This window comes from Gopherus evgoodei, chromosome 8 (genome assembly GCF_007399415.2).
Source record: "Gopherus evgoodei ecotype Sinaloan lineage chromosome 8, rGopEvg1_v1.p, whole genome shotgun sequence".
Classification (NCBI taxonomy): domain Eukaryota; kingdom Metazoa; phylum Chordata; order Testudines; family Testudinidae; genus Gopherus; species Gopherus evgoodei.
Window position 1 is genome coordinate 94,993,057 of NC_044329.1, and position 27,998 is coordinate 95,021,054.

General features: G+C 42.8%; 1 protein-coding gene across 3 annotated transcripts in view; it reads right to left on the bottom strand.

The window, feature by feature from the left end:
* Positions 1–10,487: 10,487 nt before the first annotated feature.
* The window catches only part of UBE2U (ubiquitin conjugating enzyme E2 U), a 36,938-nt gene continuing 19,427 nt past the window's right edge, over positions 10,488–27,998 (bottom strand). For 2 of the 3 annotated variants that reach the window (XM_030573807.1, XM_030573805.1), the window contains exon 10: positions 24,132–27,984. In XM_030573807.1, coding sequence (XP_030429667.1) covers positions 27,860–27,984 — 125 coding nt within the window. In that variant the 3' untranslated portion in view covers positions 24,132–27,859. Of the gene's footprint in view, positions 10,566–24,131; positions 27,985–27,998 lie in introns of those variants that run through there. The other variant, XR_004001741.1, reaches the window with a different exon arrangement.

The following is a 27,998-nucleotide window of genomic DNA, read 5'->3' on the forward strand; positions in this document are numbered from 1 at the left end:
CTTGATGCTAGGCTCTCCAAACTGCACAACTGGCAGGTGAGGGGTGGCTGGATATTGGGATCTTTATGCTTTGTGCCGGGGGGAAGCTTTGCTCCATGCAAGCTCCCTGTCTCACAGGAGCGGGGTCTGAGTCTGCTGGCTATAGACAAAGACAGGACTGGAGTATCAACCACTACACTGATCCTCCCTTCTCCCACATTCCCTGTGCTAGCCATCCAGTACCCAGCCCTGCAGAAGATTGGGATCAAATGTAATACATCAGCAACTCTGCCCTGTATACATATATAATTCAATTTTAATGATTTATGCTAATACTTCTCTATGTTCTAGGAAATACTCTGTAGTATATTTTATAAAAAGAGATTAAGTCTTAGTAATATACCTCACTGCAGCCTCTGCTATTTAAATCTTTGCTTGGAGTTGGGGTGAGATAGCAGGTGGTTTTTGAGCAGAGTAGGTGGTATGTGGATTAGTTACGTTCTACTGTAATAACTGCAGGAGCTGCACAAGGTGAAAGGGTAGTTTTAACATTACATTACTAGTCAACTCAATTCAAACTGCTCAGGATATCCCCGAATATGCCAGCCAATGCTAAACACGCTGTGCTAACCAGTGGTCAATAAAGCTCCTGATTTTTATTCCTCCTGTATGCAATTCTCTCCTGGGCAGAAAGCCATTTCAAGGCCTATGCACCAGTTAAATCTCATTTAGGGCCATGAATCTCTGCTGTCCCTCTCTCTCTGGGGTACATTTCACCCTCTCCGATCACTCTGTCATCCACTGAAAGGTTTGCACTACACTGTTCCATAGACACTTCCCTAAAAACAACAGCATGATGAAAGGATTAGAGAAGCACAGGAGTCTGAAGGACAGGTGGGGCAATCATTTGTGAAGATAGTGGAAGGAAGGAAAAAGAGAGTGAGAGAGTAGTTTAACACAGTATCAGAGGGGTAGCCGTGTTAGTCTGGATCTGTAAAAGCAGCAAAGAATCCTGTGGCACCTTATAGACTAACAGACGTTTTGGAGCATGAGCTTTCGTGGGTGAATCTGAGGAAATGGGTATTCACCCACGAAAGCTCATGCTCCAAAACGTCTGTTAGTCTATAAGGTGCCACAGGATTCTTTGCTAGTTTAACACAGTAATTTATCAACAGTTCTGTCCCTGCTTCATTTGCACCTTCTCCTTCCACAGGAGAAGTAGAACAAGCGTAGCTGAGAGGCTGTTGCTGTACAGAGTCTTTTCAGCAGAGCAGTGTCTGGATCAAGCAAGACGGGATGGTGGTAGGGAACTGTGTCAGATGGCAATCTTGTATTGTGTAGGCCCTCGGGTCATTTAGCCACTGAACATTGGTAGTGTGTGTTTGTCTGATGCTGACTCTCTCTTAATTTTAATAATAATCCGTTTCAATAGGATTCAGGAAAGGAAACAGATTTTCTGTTTCCATTTCATTTCACACCACTGTGTTGCACTATGTGCCATAATGAAAAATGCACAAGCGTCACACATCTGTGAGAATGAACAGTCAGGACTCGTGGTTCAAGTAAGTGTAGATGTTTTACAGCTGAAACTTAAATCACTAAGCCATTCTCTCCAGATATTTTCATGTTAGGACTGGAATGTGGGTCTAGCCTGTGGTGAATACAGTGTCGTGGAAAATGACCACCACCGAGTTGAGTTGATCAGACAGCCTGAGGCTCCTTTATTGATTAATCAGAGAATACATGCATATGCACGGAGAGACGACAAAGTCCCCTAGCAAGGGGAAGTCGCTCTACCTTACAGCAGTGATACCTGTGCTTATAAAGCCTAAAACCGCAAATTATCACATGAGCTTACACAGCTGTCATTACCTTATTTGGAGAATATATGACATTTTTTCAAAACAATTGCTATTAATTATTTTTATATATTGCAAAAAGAGCTAAAAATTGCAAAGCTTGTCCTTTTTACTTCCTCTTAGGAAGATCTTGCTATTGCCAAGACCTTGACACCCCGGTTACCTTGTACTTGCAGTTTTTTGCAGCTGTTTCTGAAGCAATTTTGAGGAACTTGGGTCCAAAAATACATGTTTGTTCTTTTGGCCAAGTTATTAGGGGTTATTTTTTATGCTTGCATGAGCTACTTAATAAACTATAATGACCTAGCAGCTGTTAGTCTATTCCGGCAGTGATGGATGGGTTATTTAAGGGATTTTATGTCAGTTTTAACCCCTTATAGCAGCATTTTTATTGTTTAGCAGCATTTGGTGGTGATTGTAGAGTTAGCAGCATTTAATAGTGTTATGATAGTGTATTAAATCAGAGAGTGAGCCTCAGGTGAGTTAGTGATTGATTATTTTTCTTACTCTTCTATATGTTAGTATGATTGAGGCCTATGGCCTTGATGTAATTATTAGCTTGATCAAGACCCGGCTTTTGGGCCTGGGGTTAGTTTTCTTTATCAACAGCAACAGCAGGTGTTTACCATCTGACTAAATCGGTTTCATTTAGCTGGCTTCCCATATTCTTTAATGACCATGAGGAAAAAAGATTATAAGACTTCCATTCCAAAAAGCTGCTTATTACAGTCAACTGCTGTATAATCAGCCACAGTATTTAGCAGTCTTGGCATAAATGAGGCTGGGGCTCTGGTTGCGCCTTTTCTTGGATGAAACTTTTATTCCACTTTTGATCAAACAAACATAACCTACATAACTCAGACTTACTGGTGTATTTGTCCTTTTAGCAGTTGCTGCATAATGTCATTATGAACAGCACATTCTGCTGGAAATGTCGTCTCACCTGGGCACTGCTACATACTTTGTGGGGCCCTTAAATGAGAATGTTGTTTGAAGGATATATGGGGAAAGGGAAGGGCCAGCAGGCTGTTTTGTTTACAGAGACAGGGCCTGGAAGTGGAAGAATGTTAAAGTTTATTTTCGAGGCCATTATCTTTTTAGTCCAAGGCAGAAGCAGAAGATTTATTGTTTTTAAATGGTCAGTTCCTCTGGAGATTTACCAAGACATGTATTGGATTGAAACCAAAAGGTCAAGAAGTGTTATCTGTTTTCAGTCAAAGAAAGGGCCGGATTTAGTTGCAGGAGAGCCAGGTGACTTCCTGGGATGCCAGGCTTGGAGGGGCACTGGGCTCAGGGTGCTGTAAGGTATTCAAATGTTTAACAAAAAGAGGGGGGGTTACTGAAGACACTTCTGGCCTGGGGCACCATTTGGTCTAGGGAAGGCCCTGGTCAAAGACACAGCAAAGCCTTCCAAGTAGGGAACAGTTTAGACACACTCATAGTATTAATTCTAACCATTAGAGGAGTGAAGTTCTGGAACAGCTTGCCAAGAGGAGCAGTGGGGGCAAAATACATATCTGGCTTCAAGACTAAGCTTGATAAGTTTATGGAGGGGATGGCATAATGGGATAGCCTAATTTTGGCAATTAATTGATCTTTGATTATTAGCAGGTAAATATGCCCGAAGGTCTGTGATGGGATGTTAGATGGGGTGGGATCTGAGTTACTACAGAGAATTCTTTCTGGGTGCTGGCTGGTGAGTCTTGCCCACATTCTCAGGGTTTAACTGATCGTCATATTTGGGGTCGGGAAGGAATTTTCCTCCAGGGCAGATTGGCAGAGGCCTGGATGTTTTTAGCCTTCCTCTGCAGCATGGGGCATGGGTCACTTGCTGGAGGATTCTCTGCACCTCGAGGTCTTTAAACCATGATTTGAGGACTTCAATAACTCAGACACAGGTTAGGGGTTTGTTGCAGGAGTGGGTGGGTGAGATTCTGTGGCCTGTTTTGTGCAGGAGGTCAGATTAGATGATCATAATGGTCCCTTCTGACCTTAGAGTCTATGAGGCTCATTCACCAAATCTACCAATTTGATATACGACATGTGCCAGCAATGCCCCTCTGCCATGTTCATTGGCCAAACCGGACAGTCTCTATGCAAAAGAATAAATGGACACAAATCAGAGTCAAGAATTATAACATTCAAAAACCAGTCGGAGAACACTTCAACCTCGCTGGTCACTCGATTACAGACCTAAAAGTCGCAATACTCCAACCAAAAAAACTTCAGAAACAGACTCCAACGAGAAACTGCTGAATTGGAATTAATTTGCAAACTGGACACCATTAAATTAGGCTTGAATAAAGACTGAGAGTAGATGGGTCACTACACAAAGTAAAACTATTTCCCCAGGTTAATTTTGTTCCCTTACTATTACTCACACCTTCTTGTCAACTGTTGGAAATGGGCCATCCTGATTATCACTACAAAAGTTTTTTTCTCCTGCTGATAATAGCCCACCTTAATTGATTAGTCTCATTAGAGCTGGTATGGCAACACCCATTTTTTCATGTTCTCTGTGTATATATATCTTCCTACTGTATTTTCCACTGCATGCATCCAATGAAGTGGGTTTTAGCCCACGAAAGCTTATGCTCAAATAAATTTGTTAGTCTCTAAGGTGCCACAAGTACTCCTGTTCTTTTTCCTTATTCCTTTAGGTGACTATTAAACAGCCTCATATCTCATCATCAGGAATTTTTTACTAATATTCAGCCTAAGTGATTCATTTCTCAGCTCATTATTTCTGGCTACAAACCTTTCCACAGCAACCTAATAATTCTTCTCCCTCCTTGGTGTTTATAACCTGCAACTATTTATAGTTTAAAATTATATTGGTGACAGGAGGCAGTGGGGAAGCTGGCTAATGTCAAGGTCTGCTGGAGAGGAGAGCTAGGAGTTCAAGCCCTGCCACTAAATTAGAGTTTGTGATTTTATTCAGAACAAGGGTCCTTAGCTTCAGAAAGTTTGAGAACCACTAATTTAGCTCAGTTTTTCCAGGTGAATTCATGTCTACAAAATAAGAGGTGAGTCAGCTCTGCCTGGTGGCATATCTCTCATGTGACACCTGTGTTGTGTGTAGCATGTGTTTGTTATGATTTGTTTTCAGTGTATTGTGCCGTTAAGTGGCGAGAGGACCCACCTCCCTGGCTCCATTATTTTGCATTCAGATGCAGCCAGTTACAGAGGTGATGGGCACACTATGCTCTCTCTTGGAGACCTTGCTTTTGTTTTCTTAATATAAAAAAGTTCTTGCTGACACATATGGTTGCTCTTTGTGTGTAATGAAATATACCACTCCTGCTTATATTCTTCATCCAAACAAACCAAAGGGGACAGCCCAAGCTGGTGGTTTGTATAGAATTATTTGCAAAACAGTAGGAGAAAGTCATCCCTAATGCAAGCCAACTGAAATCAATGTAATTACATAAGGAATTAATTTGGCCCAGGGGTTCTCAACTATAGTCTCTCTTGCTTTGCAATGTGCTGTAAAGCAACAAAGACTATTATAACAAAAAAAGTGTGTTTTCCATGTTTGCTATTTGAATGTGGTGTGCTACCAATTCTTGCTCTGCTAAGAGACACGTACAACAGAGGGGAATATTTAGGCTTAGTTTCTGAGTGGAGAAGTTAAATATGATTAAGAACTGGTCTATTAAAGGTGTAACTTGTATGGAAAAGAAGTGATGTGTTTGGCAATGAGTTGTCAATAAGGGTTTTGGAGACATTTCTCAGGGGAAAATATTTCATTTTATTTCAGACTATGATTTGCTGAGATTTCAATTTATGGATAATTTTTAATGATCAGGTAATACTAAATCTGTCACTGAGTCAGTTTCCTACTCATGAAGGTGGCAATGAGGTATTAAGCACTTCATGCAATTATAAGGGATTGTTTCTATTTGACATAAATCATTCCCCATTTTCCATTATCTTTCCATAAAAAAGCACAAATGTCCTGGCTTCTCCATATAAATAACTTCCTTAAAGATTATGCCTGCAATGTGTCTGAGTGATGGGTTAAGCCTGTTATGTGATTTTAATGCCAAATTACATATTCAAACTGAACCGATACTGATTCATTTGTAATATAATTTAATAGCATAATCCCAGTTTTCCATTCACATTTTTTTTCTTTCTGTCAATGCTTGCAGGGCCGGCTCTAGGTTTTTTGCCACTACAAGCAAAAAAATTTTGGCTGCCCTCACCCCAGCCCTGGGCTTTCCCCCCACCCGCACCCCCCTGCCGCCCCAGCCCTGGGCTCTCTCCCATCCACTGCACCCCCTGCCACCCCAGCTCTGGGCCTCCTCCCACCCACACCCCCTGCTGCCCCAGCCCTGGACTCTCCCCCCCCAACCTGCATCCCCTGCTGCCCCAGCTCTGGACTCTCCCCCACCAACCTGCATTCCCTGCTGCCCCAGCTCTGGGCCTCCCCCCACCTGCACCCCCCTGCCGTCCCAGCCCTGAGCTCCCCCCCCGCACCCTCTGCCACCCCAGCCCTGGGCTCCCCCCCCACACCCCGTGCTGCCCCAGCTCTGGGCTCCTCTATTCCCCCCCACCAGTGCCCCCCCACCCTCTGCCGCCCCAGCCCTGGGCTCTCCCCCCACACCATCTGCACCCTCCTTCCTCCCCAGCCCTGGGTCACTTGTAACTTGATCCAAGGGCAGGTCATTCAGCAGGAATTTTGGATGTGCACAGAACACAGAAAGGATTGGTTCCCATATGGTTACAGAACCGCAGTAAAGTGGAACAATTTTCAGCTTGTGTGATTGGAGGATATCTGGACGCATATTATAAGACTGTCCTACATAAATGAGGAAAAGTTGAGGTCCCTTTATTATTCTTTTGTTCCACTCTTTTTTTCTATGGGGAATTTGACAATGCAATATCACTGTCTTCCTTTTAAACAAATAAAACTTAAAAAAAAAAAGGCAATGGCTGTTGACAATAGCAATTCCAGTCCTAAAAACCACTGGGAAGCATTTCTTGCTCAATTTTATCCTACTTTTTCTACAGCAAGTTACAGTGGATCAGTATATTTGATCTGGGAGAAATGACGTAACAGCTGCCCAAACTGAGCTTGAGTACTCCTGAATTTTGAGGTGTTCAAAACTGGAAGGCAGGTGCTAGATTCTCTTTCTGAATATTAGCTAAATCTGGAAAGGAAAAGTAAATTTCTGCTTCCATGGCTCAGAAGTGGACATCTTCCTACATGCCTGGTACTGTATCTGAAGTTGCCCAGGTCCAGTAGAGCCTCCCCTCCCTTACTTTTCATTTTAAATTCTAGTGGGATCCACATACCTCCCTTGCTAGGTTTCAGATAGAGAGGGGCACTGTCCATTGAGTCCACCCAATTCCTTCTTTGGGGGCTGCAAGGTGAGGTCCCACCAGTATCCCTACTCCAGTCTGGGGATGTCTTCTGAAGGGGATATCTGGGCCAAAGCCTTCTACTCCTTGGGCACACTTGTCCCCCATTCACAGTGCCACCCCACTCTAGCAAGGAGCTCTCCAGCATGAGGCTTCAGCTACCTTACGCCCTCCACCTCCCTTTCCTGTTGATAGCAGCCAAGGGAATGCTGGGAAATGTAGTTCTTTCCCTGCTCCAGGGCTGGCTCTGTAGGCAGGGAGCTAACCAAGGAACTACAGCTCCCAGGGCCCCCTGTTGGTTCTCAGCTCCCAGCTGGATCCCTGCCAGCTGCCACCCCTGCAAATGGGCTGCCCCAATCACCTGCTTGCTTTGCTGGTGCCTAGAGTTGCCCCTGAATGCTTGAGATCATTTTCAACAGACAAGGCCTGCAGGAGTTCTAATGCCTGTAGCTATGTAGTCTCAAAGTTCCCCTATAGTGCTTTCTCTAAAACATAAAGGACTAGATTTCGGCTTCCTTTACTAATATTGAATAGCATTTTACGGCACCAGTAGTCCTGTTGTTTTCAATGGGAGTATTCATGGAGTCAGCAACTACTCAGCATGAATATGTTCTCAAAATCTGGCCCTAAGGAAGGAACAAAGGGATATTGTTTAGTCTCTCTCTATTAACATGTAAGCATATGATCGCCACACGATAAGTTTAATATAGTCAGATTTGTTTTCTAAGTTTCCCCAGGGCAGACAAGGCCAAAGGGAGTAGCTGAAATCCATTCCAAATAATCCCAGCTGATCAGTTACAAATGACTGAACAGTTTATTTCAGTTAAACAAAACACTGTTCATCTAAACTTCATGTTTGTCTTCTCCTGGCACCCAGAATAACTTCTCAGTCCATAAAATGAGAATCGCACTAAAGTCATTCAGTAAATGTGCTCAGGGCAAGAAAAAGAAGCAAGAGTCAAATGAAAAAAGAAAAGTTGCAATTTACAGTTCATAGAGATTTCCACAGTGTCTCCAACCCAGTGCTGAGTAACCCAGCTATACATCCATGTGAAGGAACAGATGAGACAATATTGCTTTCTCCTCCACAGGTCACATCAGCAGCCGCAATTTCTGAACAGCAACACAAGCACTGCCATGGATAGTGGCACAAACAGTCTCAAGAACCAAGGCACACACTGAGTTTAAGTCCCCCCTGGAAGGCATATATTCTCCTGACATTAGCAACTAGTGACTAGAGGCAGGTAATGGGAACCAACACTGTGATTTCTGTGGCATACCTGGCTGTGTTGACCACAGTACGCTACAAGCTTGCTTGATATCCAGTACAAAATTTCTGATGAAGCCAAGTCAAACTTCTAGCTCAAGGATTCTCAAACTTCATTGCACTGCGACCCCGTTTGACAATGAAAATTACTACATGACCCCTGGAGATGAAGCCTGAGCCCTGCCTCCCTGTGCAGGGGAGCCCAAGCCCAAGCTCTACTGCCCTAGGCAGGGGAAAAGGGGAGCGAAGCCATAGCTTTGGGCCTATAACCTGAGCCCAGGGCTGAAGCCCTCAGGCGGTGTGGCTCACGCTTAGGCATCAGTCCTGGGCAGTGGGGCTCTGGCTTCGGCCCCGGGCCGCAACAAGTCTAATACCAGCCAGCCCTGGCAACTTCATTAAAATGGGGTTGTGACCCACTTTGGGGTCCCAACACACAGTTTGAGAACCGCTGTTCTAGCTGGAGCATGAATTATCTACTGCATATACATTATTCACAATCAGTTATACACCAGCAATGAGACGAGTCAAAATCTCTTGGCCTAGATACCCCTGGAATTTTAAGTAGTTCCAAAACCAAACCTGGATCCAAGTCTTTGATTGGCCCTTATGCCTTCCCCCGATACAAACATCCCCCAAACTAGGGGAAACAGTGCATTTCAATAGCTAAATCTGAGTCTGAATTTTGCAGCTAATGCACCTCCCTAATTTGAACCTTTCTGCTACAACACAACTGTAATCCGTGACTTTTGGTGTCAGGCGTGCAGAGGAGGTAAATATGCATGTTTTAACTTGAATTTATTTGCCTGTATTTTCTTTGGAAAGGAAACAAAGTCATTTTTCAGCTTTCAAGAATAATCCTTCTCATGCAAATGTAAACCACCCACCGATGTTCTGCAATGGATTGTCAATACATGCTTTAAAAACTAACAAAAACATTTTAAAATATTTCAAAGATCTTTCTGGCATTATAATTGTAAGAAAAATGTCCTGTAGTAGCGGGGAAATGATGGGCTTGATTCTGCTACCTTTACTCCCATTGAGATTGAGTAAGGAACTAGTCATGGAATGAGGTACCACTCACGGTGAATATGGATGGAAGAATCTAGTCTGATAAGCCTTGTATTTTATTAGCTGCAGGAACTGATTTTAGATGTGCTATATTGTGTACATTAATCAAAATTAGTTTGGTTTTACAGAACGATATAAACACCCATGTCAAGCTACCCTCAAATATGTGTTCTAAAATCTTAGTACATTTAAAACAATAAGTTAGTAAATATACTGTTACCATGAACTAACAGTGTAATGGCCTACGCATGAAAATTCTTGGCTAATGTAAGAGCTAGTAACTTCATTGCCAGAATGCAGATTACAAGGCCAGAAGGGACCATCACAATCATCTAGTCTGATTTCCTGTATAACATGGGCCAAAATAGTTTACAAATTATGACTCTTATTCAGATATGCCCGTAATTTTGAAAACTAGGATTTTACTTTTAATTCACAGTTTTCCCCCTTTTTTTCTTCCACTGCCCCTGCCTTGTTTAGTCCCTCACATGCCGATCTCCATGCTTTTAAAGATCACCCCAAAAAATTATCCATGCAACAGACTTTCAATATCCTGAACAAACCTTATGGAATTAAGTTAAGGTTTAGCTTAATTCAATAAATTTATTGAGTTAAGGTTAACGCCTTTGGGGTGCACTATATTAAAAATGCAATTGTGTATGTGTTACTGTGGCATTGTATGTACCTTGTCTACTAAGGACGGGGGATGCTAATGCACTTCCTTTGTTATCAACCCTTTGAAGCTACCTTAAGAATAAAGCAGGCTTTCCTAGGAAACCTTTGTGGTACCTTGTAACTACAGCAACTACACCCCTTAACCAGTTCTGAAGAGAAAGCAAGCAGATGCCCTTCGGCAACCTGCCTGTGCTGGCAAATACACAGTGAAGGCAGGGAACTGTGCAGCCTGGAAATACCTCAGTCAGAGAGAGATGCCCAAATGCCACTCTAAGATGAGGGGTGGAGTCTGCCCAAGGGAAGCTTCCTAGTTTGCCTTTAGACTGGAGTCCCAATATTAACAGCACAACCTGCAAAAGAGAAAAGTCCTGAGGTTACATGTTTACATTCTCTCAGTTGCTATTATCATAAGCTCTTATTTTACGCACCCAGAGATGAGAGGAAAATACTCTCCACTCAAGAGATGTGAAGCCAGGGGAGCCAGACGCCTTAGAGTGGGTGCCCTTGATGGCCTGCTGCAGCTGCACAGAACTGTGGCAATCAGGACGTACACTATGTGTGTATGTGGATGCTCCTTTAAAGGAAGATCATACGACATTCCCCTATAAAATATACTAGCACTATCAGGAAGAAGTGTGATTCAGTGGATAGGGCACTGGACTGAGATACAGCACACTTGGTTCCCCTATTACTTTGCTGTGTGGCCTTAGAAAAATCACTGAGTCTCAGTATTCCTATCTGTAAAATTGGGCTTAAAAAAAGCTCACTCAGCTCTGAAGCATTTTCAGATCGACGGATAAAAAGTGCGAGATAATTCTAAGTGTTCTTTATAATACAAGTCATACTTTACAAGATTGTGGCAAAGGACTGCCTTTTTGGAACAGACGGTCCCAGTGAACTGAATGGAGAAACCACATACTCTGACGCTAAAGACAACATTCAGAATAGTTCTCTGTATTCATCTCCGTTCAGAAGAATAATCAGTATTAGCAAGGAGATGGTGTGGTAATACCTACCTGCTCCACAGAGATGGAATGAGGATAATAATGGCCTGTATTATACAAGAGGTTGGAATAGATGATCATGATGGTCCCTTCTGGCCTTGGTATCTATAAATCTCTGTGTTAATGTTTGTAATGTGGTCTGAAGATGAAAAGTTGTATGTTAAGTGTTGCGGTAATTACACTGATGTATCTGGCAATGAAGCTGCAAGGATTGTTCATACCAAAGATGCTCCAAATCAGTGAATTAGCACTGTGTTGAAAACAATGAATCCAAAAGGCATACTATGCTTGGCAGCTCCTCTGACTTGCTCATGTACTGGATGGTTGAGTGTAACACCAGCCCGGGGTACAGCACGATTACCTTGCAGAAGACTCAAATGGAAGATTTTCAGTACCCCAGGATTTGAGATTCTTAAATCTGTCTGGCAGTTTTAGCAGTTGACAGGTAAAAATCCTGCTTGATTAAATCTAGATAATCCATATCCAATGAGCTGAAGGCATGGCAGGCTTGACAAGCATGAGCAATGTAAATCTGCAAACTTGTATAGACATAAAGCTTTTCTGCCTCATAATCTGCATTTTCCCTAAATATATTGACAGTAAAACATATCGCAAAGACACAACTCAGGGCTATAGTAGCAAATACCACTCTAAACTAGGTGTGGGGTAGAGGAGATGGATCAAGAAAGGCTTGCTAGTTTACCTTCAGACTGGCGTCCCTGTATTCACAGCACAACCTGCAAAAGAGAAAAGTCCTGTGGTGGCTTGTTGACATTCTCTCTTTTGCAGTTATCATAAACTCTTATTTAAAACACCACGGGATGAGAGGAAAATACTGCTGGCATCAGTACAGATTGTTACATTATGTCTAATTGTATGGCTTACATCATGGGGACTAATTAAAGTGCTATGCCAGATCTCGAAAACAAAAAACGTAAACTTTGAAAATTATTTTGGAGCATGTTAACCTTGAAGTGCTCCAGGGAGAGCTTTACAACCACCAGATTAACATCATGGGCTTTAGTCTTTCCAAGTTCCATTAACTTACTCTAATGATTTCAGAAGTGTTTTTTTTTTCTTTTCCTTCCAGGTTAATCACAGATTAGATCCTTTAACACACTTCAAAGAGAATGCTCTCAGGTCATCTTTGGCCTTGAATTTAGGCTTTGTATGAATAACCTTTTATATAACCTGTGACTAGCAGAAATGCTTCCAAGTTTTTGTTTTTTTTAATCATTTCAGGAGAGTTTAACACACACATACACACAAATGTCCCCTGGCTGTTCATAAGCAGCTTACAGTGAAATTAACCAAAACCTGACTACTAAAAAGTGATACTGACAAGTTTAGTTTCATTGTTCAAGCCTAAGAAACGCAGAAAACAACACAAAAAAAGAGTAAACTAGATTTGAAAAATTCTGCGTTTTAATAGTCTGTGATAATCTTCCTTGTCCGTGTTACAAATTGTGTTTTTAAAAGATGAATTATTTTTAATTCCTATGTCTCTTTAATAAACAAAACCTCTTTATACATAAAACCCAATTTAGCTCTCACTGAAGTCAACGGGAATCTTTCCACGCACTTCTATGAGAGTTGGATCTGTTCTCAGGTCTCTGAAGCAAAGTTCTGCTTTTCTATTCAGCTAGCTGTGGTTTTCTCTTAGCTTGTTTCGCCACATCTCTGGTGACATTTGTAAATCTTAACTTGCCTATCATTCTTTGTGGAACAACTTCCTTCTAAAGGGGAGGAGGGATAGCTTAGTGGTTTGAGCATTAGCCTGCTTAAACCCAGGGCTGTAAGCTCAATCCTTGAGAGAGCCACTTAGGGATCTAGGGCAAAAAATCAGTACTTGGCCCTATTAGTGGGGGCAGGACTCAATGACCTTTCAGGATCCCTTCCAGCTCTGAGATAGGTGTATATCTCTCTACACAAAAATTCCCTCTCAGTGACCACCTTGGCCTATTTTTGTCCTACCTGGAAAGGCAGTTTTTTGGTCTTTTGCCTTTTAGCCCCCATCCACTGCTTCACACTTGATACTGAAGCTCTGTTTGTACATGTGTATAGAACCTTTCATATTGACAGGTCTTGAAGTGCTCCACAAACTAGATGCACACAAGTCCACTGACATGCTTCTATCTCTAGGTTGCAGGACAGGAGCCAATTGGCACAGAAATTGATTAGCAGTGGGAAAGGCAACTTTTGTCCAGGGACATTGGAACAAACTGTCTCTCTTAAGAAAAGTGCCATGAGGTCTTTACTGCACTCCCAGAGCAGGCAGGATTTCACTTTCTAAGGCCTGATCTGAAAAGGTGAGAGATGAAGGGCCTGGCTCCCCACATCAGCTTTACACTATTGTAACTCCATTGACTCCTGATTTCTCCTATGTAAGTGAGAGGAGAATCAGGCCAGGGTTGCCCCTTTCTAGAGGGTTTTTTCCCCCTCTTGACTTTTGTCAATATCTCCAGTATGTTTCATGATTGTAAAAGTCTATGTTTTACATCAGATTTAAAATTATTTTGTGATACAATTGTATGACAGACATTTTAACATATACATTGTCCATGTGTGCAGGAATAGGAGACAAGCAAACCCCAGCATGTAGCATTTCAGCAAAAATGCAGATTGACTCTAGCTCAGGCTTTCCCTCTGTTTCATGATGGAGGCACCAAATTCCAAAAAAATGTGACTATCATGAAAATTATTGTGACAAATTACTTATATAGCTTCAGAAATGTACACAGTGCTTTACAAACATGGAGCAAGGCATGTCCTCTGCCCTGAGGTGCTTACAATCTAACAAACTGAACAAACTCAAGACAAGATGAGTGATAGGTTGTGGAATGGATAATGGAAAGCGGGTATGTGGAAAGATTAATGGGGAGGGAGAGAAAATAGGAAATATTCCTAACAGAAATGAGTATAAAGGAGGGTTTTGCAGGAGACGAAGAAGTTGTCTGTGGGAACATAAAAGGAAAACCAATCCAGGTAAAACTCACCTTGATACAGGAATATTAAAGAGTTTGTACAGAAGAACAATGAGCTTGTTCTAGACCAGCTGTGCCCGAACATGCTTTTCTTGTGCATTTCAGGCTACAAACATAAGAAGCTGACACATGAGCGCTATGTGAAGGGATCATCTTTTAGGCCAGATATTTGATTTTAGGCTCAGATGCTGGCCAGTTCTCTATCTGGTGGTTGTGAGTGTTTGGTGTTTGATAAGGGTGGCAACTGGGTGGCTTTATGAAGCGTATGTAATGTGTTCAGAGACCAGGGTTATGGATGCTTAGTAAATTGTTACATGATAAATAACATACAACAGCTCATTCCAGCTGAAGTCTTTGTTGCCAAATGCAATGTGTGAAGTGGGCAGGAAGGCTGGTTACAATAGACAAATTGGCACTGTTGTTAACTTAATTGATGTAAGTACATTGGTGCAAGAGACTTTACTGTAGACTGGGCCTAAGGCTTGCCAACTTCCTTATATAGTTTTAAAAGTCTCAATCTAGAAATCTCTGTTGAAGTGGGGTTAACAGAGGAAGGGTGGTACATTGGTTAGGTTGCTAGCCTGTGACTTGGGAAATTGAGATGCGATTCCCTTCTCCACCAAAACTTCTTGTGTGACCTTGGGCAAGACATTTAGGGTAATAATTGCCTAAGTCCCATTTTCTAAAATGACTTAGCACGTGATAGCCGAAGGCTATGTCTACACTAGCACTTACATCAGTACAGCTTTATCACTGTAAGCTATCTAGAGTAGACAGAGCCATAGTGGCAATGAAAGTCATTTTTGACAATGAGACTTTGGTGCCTAAGTTATTTAGGCTCTTTTGAAAATTGTACCATTAGTCACTCTGTGCCTCAGTTCCCCATCTACAAAATAAAGATAACTGTATTGTCTTACCTCACAGGGATGTTGTGAGGATAAATATGTTAAAGACTGTGAAGTGCTTAGATATGACAGTAATATAGGGCAGATATAAGCACTTAAGCAAGTGGCTGCTCAGTCAAACCCTGAACATATACCTCAGGGTTGCTGTATTTCTTCCATTTATTTTTGCCAGCATTGAGTGCCACAAGGTCTTTAAAATCTTCTCTTGAGCAGACAGGGGCTCTTTCTCTGTAAGATCTGATCTGACAGGTGAGAGAGATGGAGGGCCTGGTTCCCCTCTCACACCAGTTTTATCCCATTGTAATTCCCCTGGAATTACTTCTGATTTCCTGTACTGCCTTGACGAGGACTTGCAGAAGTGTGAGGAGTTGGAGTGCAGCCCCAGAGCAACTGCAAATAATGACTTCAACAAGTATTTGACAATGTTAGCTAAAGAATCCTAATGTGTTCTCCCTGACAAACCGAGTAAAGGGAGTAACATGCTGGTTAAGTCATTCTGCATCATCTTACTGTTCTATATTCATTAGTTTTCTTTGTTATTCTTTGGCAGAAGTAAGAATGCTGAGCAACATGGTATAAAAACTACTCATGTCTGGCAATGTAACATCAGAAAGGGCTAATATTTAGTCATTATTTACTTTGCACCAGCCTCTCATTCTAGTCTGTCCTGTGAAAACGTATTACTTTATTAGACTTTATTAATGGTAGAAACTCATGTGTGTCCTACAACTTCTGAGCTGTCTGTCTCTGAGCCTGCCAATTGGGTGTCTTCATTGCATCATTTCAAAGTCTTCATGAACCTTCTCTAATTCGTGTTGTCTTTACTCAGTTTTGCAAGATCCTTATTCAGACAAACTCCCATTGATTTCACTGGAATTACACAGGCATAAAAATGGTGCAACTTTGTGAAGAATCTAAAAACACTTTTCCTTGAAGTCAGGATCCTGTCCAGTTTTCTATTAATCGAGAATGGCTCTCACTCTCCGAAGTGTAAATCTGAAGTACATGAGAGCAGAATTTGCTCCAAGATCCTGCACTGTATTTTTTTCCCTGCTGTGGTTGTTTGGTGTGTACATTTCTGTGTGTGTGTTTTTTTGTTCTGTGTGAAAGTCACACACAAGTCTAGACCTGTTTGTTCTTCTGCAGGTATTTTAATGATTGACCTCTTCAAAGTGCACTTGTCCATGGTCAGTCATGCAAATCCTTTGGAATAAATTGGCAGAAGTGAGATTTGAACTTGGAGTTATCCTTCAAAAATCGAAAATGATTCCAGCTACCTCTGCTCTCCCCTGCACTGAGTGGCAGGGCCTGTCTCCATTTCCTCCTGCTTGTTGAAGGTTTCAGCTCCTTTTATCCTGCAGCCATTCTAGCTGTTGTAGATAGACATTCTTCCTCTTGTGAAAAGTTAATCATTTAATAATAACCTTGGCTCAGTTTGCCTAAGCTCTTCAGCTCCCCTCCTTCAAACTAGCCTCCTCCCTGCCCTGACACTTCAAAGAAAGCAGCTGGGCTTCATTACTTGTTGAATCACATTTTTAAGAAGTGGCACGGAAATGCCTCATTTACTTGCTTTCCTTTCCTTTTCTTCCTTTTGTTTTTCCTTTTGTCTCTTGTTTTAAGGCTGCCTCTGATAATGGCAATTATAGAAATCCAGTCCTCCCACAGAGGCACCTGTAGATCATTTGGATCAAAGTGCAAATGAATTTTAATGAAAAATATTAAGTCAAAATCCTACCCTTCCAGCTGGGAGCGGTGGAAGGGAGCAGAATACTTCTGTACCACCCAAGCATACAGGCCAAGAGCCATCCTGCTGGTGCAGCGTAGAATGGCTCAGGTCGGGGGAGGGGAGCTGCCTTTTTAACTGTTATGGCAGCTCTGAAAAGGAGACTAGCATGTCCCCAATTAGCACAAGTTGCTTGGCTATTTCATGTGTACTGGCTGGCTGGAAGGCGCCCCAGAGTTCCTGGCCAGAAGGACACACACACCTCTTTAAGGGATTTGGTGCACTGGCAGGTATAGCAGCCAGCCTGCCTGCCTAATGCTCTCATGGGAGTTCGGTAGGAATTTTTACTTGCTGTTCTGCAGCCTTCTGGGAATCGGGGACAAAATTGGAACCTGAGGCCCCCACCCTTCCAAAAAATTACCGTGGAGATGAAAGAGTTTAAGAGGAACAGAGATTTGGTGGGGGAGGGGGAAGAGGGCCCAAGTCTGTGGAGTCACTGCCATCCCCCAAGGAGCTGAGGGGGCCAGGAAAAGGATGGGTGAACAGAGAGGCCCCAAGCCCGTGGAATCACTGCCCTCCCCATGGGGAAGGAGAGGGAACAGAGATGCCCAGGCCTGTGAGGTCACTGCCCCCCTTGGGATGAAGGGCTAGGAAGGTCCCAGGCCTGTGGAGTTGCTGCCCTTCTCATGAGAAGGAGGTGGCTCTGTTAGGTAAATAAAGCAAGTCCTCACTCACCTCTCCAGCACCTGAGTTCGTGCGGAGTTGGTATGGGGCACACAATTCTGTCAGAGACCAGACACCAATGCGTTGATCAACGGGCTCACACTATCCTTAGCTCTAAAAGCTTTAGATTAAGTGTGGCCCCTTTATTAGGGGTGAGCATCAATATTTATACACAGAAGTAAACAAAGTGATTAACAAAAGATAATGGTCATGCATAATCAATCAAGATTTTACAGGAAAAGCAAGTTAACAAGTAAATGCATAGAGATAAAGGCTAATGGCTACTTGAGAAAGGGGGTGTCATGAGTAGTTTGCAGGTCAGTGTTTTGTTCAAAAGGGTTCAGGAAGGATTATGCAGAGACAGCTAGTCTGGGTGTGTTTTGGCTCCCCAAAGTTCACCAAAAGTTTAGACCCAACAGCTCTGCCCTGTCTGCAGCCGGGGGGGAGCTCTCGGTCCCTCCCCTCCCTGAGTTCTGGCAGGTGGGCGTGGTATCCCCGACCACAATCCTACTTCTGGGCTCTCAGCCTGGATGGTCACTTCAGACCTGGTGTGGTGGTGATGCTTAGCTGGGGTGTGTGAGTCATTCCACGCCCTGTGGACCTCGGGCACCAAACCTGGCTGGTGCTGCTATCCGGTGTGCCAGGTCGTAACATCTCTTACTCAAATGTGGCCCAGCTGCCTCTCTGTCATTTTGAGGGACTGAAGCACACTTCTTCTTTTGCTACCTCCGCCCAAGTGGCCCTACTGGGGAGGGAGATCTAGGAGGCTCCCATTAAGCATACAGATAGGTCCAATCTTACCTGACCGAAGACTTTTACCGTTGACTGTCGCCTATAATTTATTTCTGACCATATGAAGGTTTGTATAAACAGATACTGTGCTAATCAGAGTGATCGTACAATACTTACCTTGAAAATACTGGGCTGGTCCTCAGTGTAAACTGGTACCAATCCATTGGAATCAACAACAGCTCCATTGACTTGCAGCTGCTGAAGATCTGGCCCACCGGTAGCTTTTAAACTATATGTTAATGCAAACGCATGTTAAAAATATTCTACCATTCAGCAATACTAGATCAGCACTGCTCCAGTATCATTGTGCTGCTCTGAAAGTATCAAATGAGTCTCTGCTAGCAATTATAATAATATTTAAAAGATTTAATTGGCTGTGTTTTCAGTCTTATTATGGAAGAAAAGTTATTGTGGAATTTTTCTTTAATAAATGATGCTTCTTTGGTAAATTAAAACACAAATGTACATTTATTATTTAATTCACTTTTAATATTTAATTCATTCATTTAGTTATTTCATATGTCCTTGAATTCATTATTTAATAATAAAGTTATACAGCAGCTGTTTTACCTCTGTCAGACTATCTGGGGACCTAAGTTCACTTAATTTTAATATTTTAACTCTAATAGAAATGCCAGTTGAAAAAATGTCAGCTGCTTCCAAGTAGTAGTTAGGTTTTAGAAGCACGAAATTGGTCTAAGGGCTTCCGTTTCCTATGGCTACTCACTTTCAACTGAAAGCAAAAGAAACCAGAAAAGACCAGTAGAAATCAAAGGATCAGCTGAAGGATTCTAATGTGTCTACTGGAATTTTCATTAGGAAAATTGGACTTTTTGAGGCATATTAGTGTTGGCTATGAATCCTGGAGAGAGTGATTCAGGCTTCATTTCTGGAGGTGAATTAGTTGATGGACAGAAGTAATTTGAAAAAGTTGTCACAAATGTGAGTACTTCTCAGATACTTCAAATAAGATGTGTTTTTCTACCTGCCAACACTATCTAGTCACTTGAAACTCAGATAATGTTGAATTCTGTAATTGGATCTTCTATCGCTAATCAATCAGTCTGACTCATACTGAGACACATACATGAATATAATTACCAACTTAAATAAATGATTGGCTAGTTGGGAATTTGGGTGTGATCAATGATGTCTGGCTTTTCTCTCCCTTGGTATATGACTCCCCCTCTTTCTCTGGGGCCCATCATGCATTCCATAGCATTCCATAGCAGGGATTTAAATTTCTCTGCAGTGAATCCAACAGCACTGCCCTGTCACTGAAGTTAGTCACACCTTCTCAGCATAAGCCTCCCGCACCAGTTCATTACTATACAGTCAGGGTATGTCTACATCTACAATTTTGCAGCGCGGGTTGTTACAGCTGTATTAGTACAGCGCTGCAAGTGGTGTTAGATGTGGCCACACTGCAGCACTGTTGGGCGGCTTCAAGGGGGGTTTGGGGAACGCGAGAGCAAACCGCGGAGAAGCAGGTCTCCTTCCCCGGGTTGCTCCAGTGTTCCCCGAACCCCCGTGCAAGCAGGTCTCCTTCCCTGAGGTTTGCTCTCGCGTTCCCCGAACCCCCCTGCAAACCGCGGGGAAGGAGACCTGCTTGCACGGGGGTTCGGGGAACGCGAGAGCAAACCGCGGGGAAGGAGACCTGCTTGCACGGGGGGTTCGGGGAACGCGAGAGCACACCGCGGGGAAGGAGACCTGCTTGCACGGGGGTTCGGGGAACGCGAGAGCAAACCGCGGGGAAGGAGATCTGCTTCCCCGCGGTTTGCTCTCGCATTCCCCGAACCCCCCTGCAAACTGCGGGGAGGGAGACCCGCTTTGGGGGGGATTCGGAGAACACCGGAGCAAACCGCGGGGAAGGAGACCTGCTTGATTACCAGAGAGGTATCCTCAGGTATGCTGGGATACCTGCTTATTCCACGGAGGTCAAGAAAAGCGCTGGTAAGTGTCTACACTTGATTACCAGCGCTGGATCACCAGCGCTGGATCCTCTACACCCGAGACAAAACGGGAGTACGGCCAGCGCTGCAAACAGGGAGTTGCAGCGCTGGTGATGCCCTGCAGATGTGTACACCTCCTAAGTTGCAGCGCTGTAACCCCCTCACCAGCGCTGCAACTTTGTGATGTAGACAAGCCCTATGAAACAAAGCTAATCCACAAACATCACATTCCCCCCCCACAAAAAAAAAAAAAGAGAAAGTTGGTACAGGCACTATGGTTGGTCAGGCCTTAGCAGCATGTGCAGTAATATCAAAAATAGACGGTTTACTGTAACATTAACTAACTGCTAAACGTATGCTTGAATTGTTTTGCTGCCAGTGGGCCTAAGTTCTTCTGAGCTGGGACAGCACCTCCCTCTGCCCATGGACAGCCCTTGGCAAGTTGTAGTAAGAGCTACAAAAATGGGTATGTGGCAGGAATTGGAATGAAGGACACTGGCTCACATAATCCCAGTCAAAACCAACTATCCCCAGTTTCAGAGGAGATGACAGAGGAAGCAAGAAGAAAATCAATGTGGATGTATGTGAGACAAGTCCTGATGCATGTGCGGCACAGGACTGCCTGCCTGTGACTTCTCTGCGAACCTTACTCATGTTGCATAGCACTCACACGAATAATCCCATTGAACTAACTGCAAAGACTGCAAAAGCAACCTTCTAGCTTTTGTATGTGACACACAGCAGTTGCTGAGTTTAGGGAGCTGAATTAATAGGCATATTAGGAAGTATTTGTTTCTCTTCCTGGGGGTGCTTACTCCTTCTGTCTTTAGCAGTACGGCTAACTGCTACTGGGGAGAAAAAATACTTGGGTGTGTTTACTCTGCACCCAGGCTAAACTTTACAGGTAATGCCTGTGCAGTTAACCCACCAGAAACAGTACACTGACATCCACAAATAGTATGTAGATTATGGGCCATTACTGAGAGTTTTAACCCAGTCCCTGATTGGAGTAATCCATATAACAAACCACCAGCCGTAATAACAATAGACAGCTATCGTAGTAATAAGAGGCTGATCAATCATTCATTTGCTATTCCTTGCACATTTAATCATGATAAATTAATGGGGTTTTTATGTGTCCCTGGGAATTTAAGAATCAATGTGCCATTATTTTAAAGTCCAGCTGTCCTTGCTTCGCAGACACTCAGAAAACATCAGAGTTGTTCTACAAAACCCAACAGAAATAAGGCAATAGTTGGAAAGCTTTGCAAAGCCTTGGGCTCTATGAAGTTCATCTGCCCAACCATGACCCCCTTTTTTAACCAATCCATTCCATTCCATCTGTAACCAAGAAAGACTGATCATATATTTGGGGGATACCAATTCCTTCCTTATTAGCCCTAAAAAACTGCATATGTTCAGGCTGTTGAAACCTCTGAACTCAACGTATTAAAAAGTGAGTGTTAGAGTTCTAGTGTCAGTATACGAACTTACAGACAAAAGGAAGGAAAAGCTGTAACGTTGCTCTTAACTCACCTATTACACTGGGATATTAGATGTATTCAAAAATAACAAACACTGCAGAGTGATATACTTGAATAGTTCTTGTATTTGAAATTGCTAAATCATTTAGAGCAGGGGTCGGCAGCCTTTCAGAAGCGGTGTGCCGAGTCTTCATTTATTCACTCTAATCTAAGTGCCAGTAATACATTTTAACGTTTTTAGATGGTCTCTTTCTATAAGTCTATAATATATAACTAAACTATTGCTGTATGTAAAGTAAATAAGGTTTTTAAAATGTTTAAGAAGCTTCATTTAAAATTAAATTAAAATGCAGAGCCCCCCTCCCCCCCCGGACCGGTGGCCAGGACCTGGGCAGTGTAGTGCCACTGAAAATCAGCTCAGGTGCTGCCTTCGGCACGCGTGCCATAGGTTGCCTACCCCTGATTTAGAGCAATTGCAATGACTCTCATTCATCTTCCCCTCCTATGACAGAGGGACTTGGGAACGGGTAAGGATCCCTATGTGGATTTCTTCTTCATCATCATAGCAGGGGAGCAGGGTATGCAAGCTCCAGGAAACTAATAAAGGGCCTGCATCCAAGTGATGGATCACCTCTCCAGAGCTGGGGAGAGCCACATGAAAGCCCTATGGAAGCTTTCGCATAGGCTCTCAGCAACACTCCTTGGAGAGGCACTAATAGGGATGTCCCCCACCCAGTGGCAGTCCCCAGCATTCCCAGATTTGTCTGTGTGAGAAGGGATGTGTGATGTCTGCTCCAAAGAAGAGCTAATACAGACCCTGGTTGAAAATCTGCTCTAACATATGCTAGCTGCTGACATCTCCATGGAGCTGACACAATTGCTGGAGATCACTGGGGCACAGGGAAGCCCTGGCCACATCCCTTTTCCCTAGGGAATAGACATAGTCACTGCACAGGTAGCTGGAAGGGAGGATTGGTCTAGCAGCCATTGTGTTGCCAGAAGATCCCCGTACAAGAAGTTGCTCCTCCTGTGGCAAGCTATGCAGCCTTTAGGGCTACTTTGCACCAGCAGCGTAGCACAAATCAGCTGCAGCACAGCAGAGAACCCAAACCTATGATTTTAGAACTCTTTTTTTAAAACTATGCACTATAAGTTGGGCATAAGAGACTTTGCTCTTGGCATTGGTCCCACTAAGAATTTGTTCTTTTTTGTTTCATCTGGAGTCAAATGAAAGATTTATTGGATTTAACTGCATTGCAAACAATATTTATAAACTTCTACCTTTATCTCGCCTATTTTTAAAGTGCTCTCTTTTTGTCCTTGGCTGTTCTAAATTATTAACATATCCTACAGTGTGCTCAAGATAAGAGAACCTTCAACTTTTATTCTCTCACCCTTTAGTCAAGCCCGTTTTGCTGTTTCTCACTGGGTATCTTTGATCAGCCTGTTTGTTGGATGCTAAGCTGCACTGCTGAGAAAGAAAACAGGGAGGGAGCCAGCCCTCTCCAGAATCCCTAGTGATCAGCACGCACAATTCCCACCAGATTCAGAACTTTTTGGTGATCTAGGCAGATTATTTGGATTTGTACAAGCATAGGGCCACGTTGTGGTGCGGCTCATCCTTTAAATGAAGGGTAGTATGCTTATAAATAGTTTAATAAGTTATTACTAGATGTTATAAATGTTACACACAGGTAGTAAGTACTGTGTACATGGCTAGATAAGCACACTAGTGTAAGACGTGCTGGATAGTTATAAGCCATCTATTGACTTGTTGGACTCTGTAACAATTGAACATTTAGCAGGTTAATCATTCATTGACTTTCTAAACTAATTTTGAATGTGCCCTTAATGTAAAGTGTCACCATGATACCTTTATTCACAATGAGTAGTACCTTACTCCACAAGTAGCCTCACTGATGTCAATGGGATTATTCATGATGCAAGTTAGGTTCTCACAGTGTGACTCACAGAAAGTATTAGAGAGAAAAGGTGGGTGTGGTAATATCTTTTATTGGATCAATTATTACCTCACCCACCTTGTCTCTCTAATACTTTCTGTGATCGACATGACTACAACACTCATGCAACCACGGAAAGTATAGCAGCGCGGGAGGCATAAGGTCATTGCACTGCCCTCAGCCTGTATGGGTAACCCCCATTGACAGTGGTGTGAATTACACTGTGGCCTGAAGACAGTAGATGGTCCGTACAGGCTAGTTTGCACACAAACTCTATGTAGAGATACAATCATAGATGTAATTTTCGCTCCATGCATCTGAAGAAGTGAGGTTTTTTACCCACAAAAGCTTATGCCAAAATAAATCTGTTAGTCTTTAAGGTGCCACCAGACTCTTTGTTGTTTTTGTGGATACAGACTAACACAGCAACCTCCTGATACTTGAAGTCATAGATGTATCTACTGAGGATAATGAGGAGGGATGTGTCCCTCCCCTGTATTTTTACTATCCTGTTGATGACCCCTTTAATGTGGTTGCAGCAGGAGTCATGCATTTTCTCTCAATGCTTTTATATAATGCTCATCACCATGATGTCTGGTTTCTCTCCCAACTTTTTAGTGGTTGCACATATATACACAGTATACATTTAACAGCTCCTACATGAAAATATAGTGCTGCCTTTATATACAGCTTTTGCCAGTGTTCTTGAATCCAATGCTCCTACAGGGTGAAACTTTACTAAAAGAGAGAGCACGCATAAGGGAACTGACATGCATGTGATCAACTTTCTTTACTTGCCATGATAAAGCACAACAGAAGTTTTGTCACAGAGACATTCCACTATGCTGCATTAAACATCCTCCCACACCAAAGGATACACTGTTTCTAATAAATAGCTAAGGACTTATAGTTATAAACAATTAAAGACAGAAACATCCAAGATGTCACTAAAAATAGATATTAAAATGCAGATCCCTCTGAAGAGGATGCAACAGTTTGTGTATTACATAGTAATATAGCGCCATCTAGAGGATACTGTGCGTTAAAAAAAACTAAAAGCAAAACCAGAGAGCCCGATTCTGATTGTACTTCTACCAGTGTAAATCTGAAGTAATTCCTCTAGCATTATATCAGTGTAAAGCCAATGCATGTATAATCAGAATTGGGTCCAAAGAGTATTATTGGCTGATCTGTATCTAATGCATGCAGATAAACCAATGAATTAGCAAGTTTCTCTCTGTATGCACAACTGATTGGGTATCCCATTACTCCGCAATACAGATAGATTTGATATGAGCGCATAGCATCGCAGACATGCATTGTAGGGAGAACACCTCCCACACAACATTTGGCATACGAAGCAAAGGTCACGCACAAAAGCTCATAAAAATCTGATCCAAAATTTAAGGGACCTCTCAAACTTGCAATGCAGAGCCCTGACACGTTGTATGCTGGAAACATTGGGGCTAGATTTAGACTGAAAATTATAGAAGGCAATTGTTGCTCGAGATCATTTTTCCACATATGTTCGACAGGATTAAAATAAGATGTGTATCCACAAACTGAAATTCTAACTACAGCTTCACACAGTCCTGTAACCCTCTGCATTCTAAAGCCATGTACAGAGTTGTCTGAATGGACATTGCCAACATCAGGGCAACAGTGACCTTCCCCTCTCCTCAAATGCAAGTCTGCTGGGGCTAATTTTTTTCCAGGACTATTCCTTGTCCTTTGACTGCAGTGTATGGAAATATTTATATTATTTTCGGCAAAAGAGTTTATAAATCATTCCAGATGTGTATGTGTAGCTCTGCACAGCTTGAAACTTTGTTCCTCCCACAGCTATGTTCCTTGTTTAAGATGGGTGATCTCAGAACTCATGAAACTTCCTAAGTAAATAGAGGCTATAAAATGCACTAAACAGAAATGTTAGCTCTTCTAAACGAAGCCTATAGTTTATGAAAGTCATTGGGGAGTTCCAAACATGTGCTTTTTTGTCTTAGAAACAATACAATAATTTTCTTTTAAGTTTTAACTTAAATGCCTGCATTTTTAGAGATCTCTAGAGATTGCAAATGAGATCAGAGCCCCTTTGGGGTAGGCAGTGTGCAAACACGTGGAGAGACACAGACCCCACCCCAAAGAGTTTGCAATCATAATAGAAAAGGCAAACAAGGGATGGGACAGGAAACAAAGACTCCAAGAGGTGAATTGTCCACAGCATGCAATAGGTAGCAGCAGAGCCAGGAAGAGATCCCAAGTCATTTACATCCCAGTTGAGTATACTATCCATCTATCTTAGACACTTAAAGTGCCCCTCTGACTGGGCGGGCCTCTGTGGTGTGCCCTCATGGCCCATCAGGGCATGACTCACCCAGCCACAGGTCTTTGACTGTAGGCCAGCTGTCCTTCCAGCTAAGGCACACTTCAGACCTACCCCTTCCAGGCTGCTGAGGTCCAAAAGAAATCAGGAACAAGAAATCACAACTCAAAACAGGGTTTTCTGATGAACGTTCAGTGGGACCTTCCCTTCTGTTCAGGGCTTGTCTTCAAACAGTCCATACTTCAGCTGATCTGCCGCCAGGGTCTGGTCATCCTTTCTAATGGGGCTTGTTTGACTGACAAGCTAGCTCAGTCTCTGGGCTGCAGCCAGGCTTCTCACATCAGGAGAAGCAGATTTGAAGGAGCTAGGCCTCGTCTTTTTAATTCCCCTCTTCATGCTTCACATTTGCTGCCAGCATGGTAGGATAGGGCTCATTGGCTTCCCAGGCTCTCATTAACCCTTTCGTTGCCAGTGTGGGGCCTATCTGCTTCATCACAGCTCCCCACCCTCACTGTAATAGCCGAGCATCTAACAATATCTCATGTGTTTATCCTCACAACACTCCTGTGAGGTAGGGAAGTCTATTATCCTCATTGTACAGAGGAGAAGCTGTACTAGATTCTCAATATTTTTCAGTTTACCAAATAACTGACATTTCTAATGGATTCCACCACAAACTATCATTTGTGCTCCTTACCAGTCTTCTCTGGCTTTAGGTTCCCCTATGACACACAGTGCACCGCTATTATTAGTTAAATGATAGTAGTCCCTAGAGGCCCCAGTCAGGGCTAGTACTAGGCATAGTACCATACAGACACAGAGCAAAAGGACAGTCCCCGGCTCAAGCAGCTTACAATCTACAACTTTTGTAAGCGCCACCAAAAACTAGAAGGTTTTGTTGGCCTGACTCTGTAGTCCCTAAGTCAGCAAATCCCCTGCTGACCTAAATAAGAGAACCTGATTGGGTCTTGACATCTAGGTAGCATGGATTAAGGCCATAGGCCTTATTTCTTCCTTTATGAATCTTTCCCTTCTTTTTTCACATACCTGTGATTTACCAGACTGTTAGCCACCAGACCAGTAGGCCTAAACTGAGCTGTCTTTATAACCTAGATAAGGCCACTTTTGATAAGCCAGAAAGTTAGTGTTAAGAGACACATTAAGTTCTTTCCCAGAAGCTGTACAACATTCACTCCTTTCTCAGCTAACATTGGTTCAGGGATCATGTATATTAAAGGCTGCATCATATCCCATAAGCATGAAAGGTCAGAGTTAAGGTTACAAAAGCAACATTAGGTTTGCCATTTTCTGGTTTTTGAGTGCTTAAAGACAGAACCTTAAAGTGTGGTTTGACTATAAAAATGATTATGGAGAAATGGTCTCTTCTTAACAGATCTGATTCCAAACACACAGAGAGAGCAGATCTTCTGTCTGTAATGATCAACCCATTTTTTACTCCTCTAGAGTGAACACAACTAAGAGAGTGCACTGCAGAGTCTATTCTATCTTGTGCAGCACCAACAGAGAGATGTAATAAGATCCAACTGGTAACTCCACAGCAAATCCACTGAAGACAATGTGGTGGCACAGGTATCAGCAAATAATCTAGTTTACACAGGTGAAACTGAGATGCCTGCTCAGTTTTTACTCACCTTCTCGTTGAAGCTGATAGGAATTTGCCTGAATAAGGAGTGAGTGAGAACTGAGGATTCACCTCATAAAAGCGGTACAGAAGTTTTTTGATAAATGGTAAGAAAAAAGTATTTCTGTGTCTGTATGTGTGATCTCACAGTTTAATCCTCTAATCCTTTGGTACAAAGAGTGTTAGTCCAGGCTACTAGATTGTCCACTTCACTCTCCCATGGCTCTTCTTCTTTGCTGAGAGGTCTCTTTTCATCTGCTGCTTGACTTTTTGGTACTGGACCAGGCACA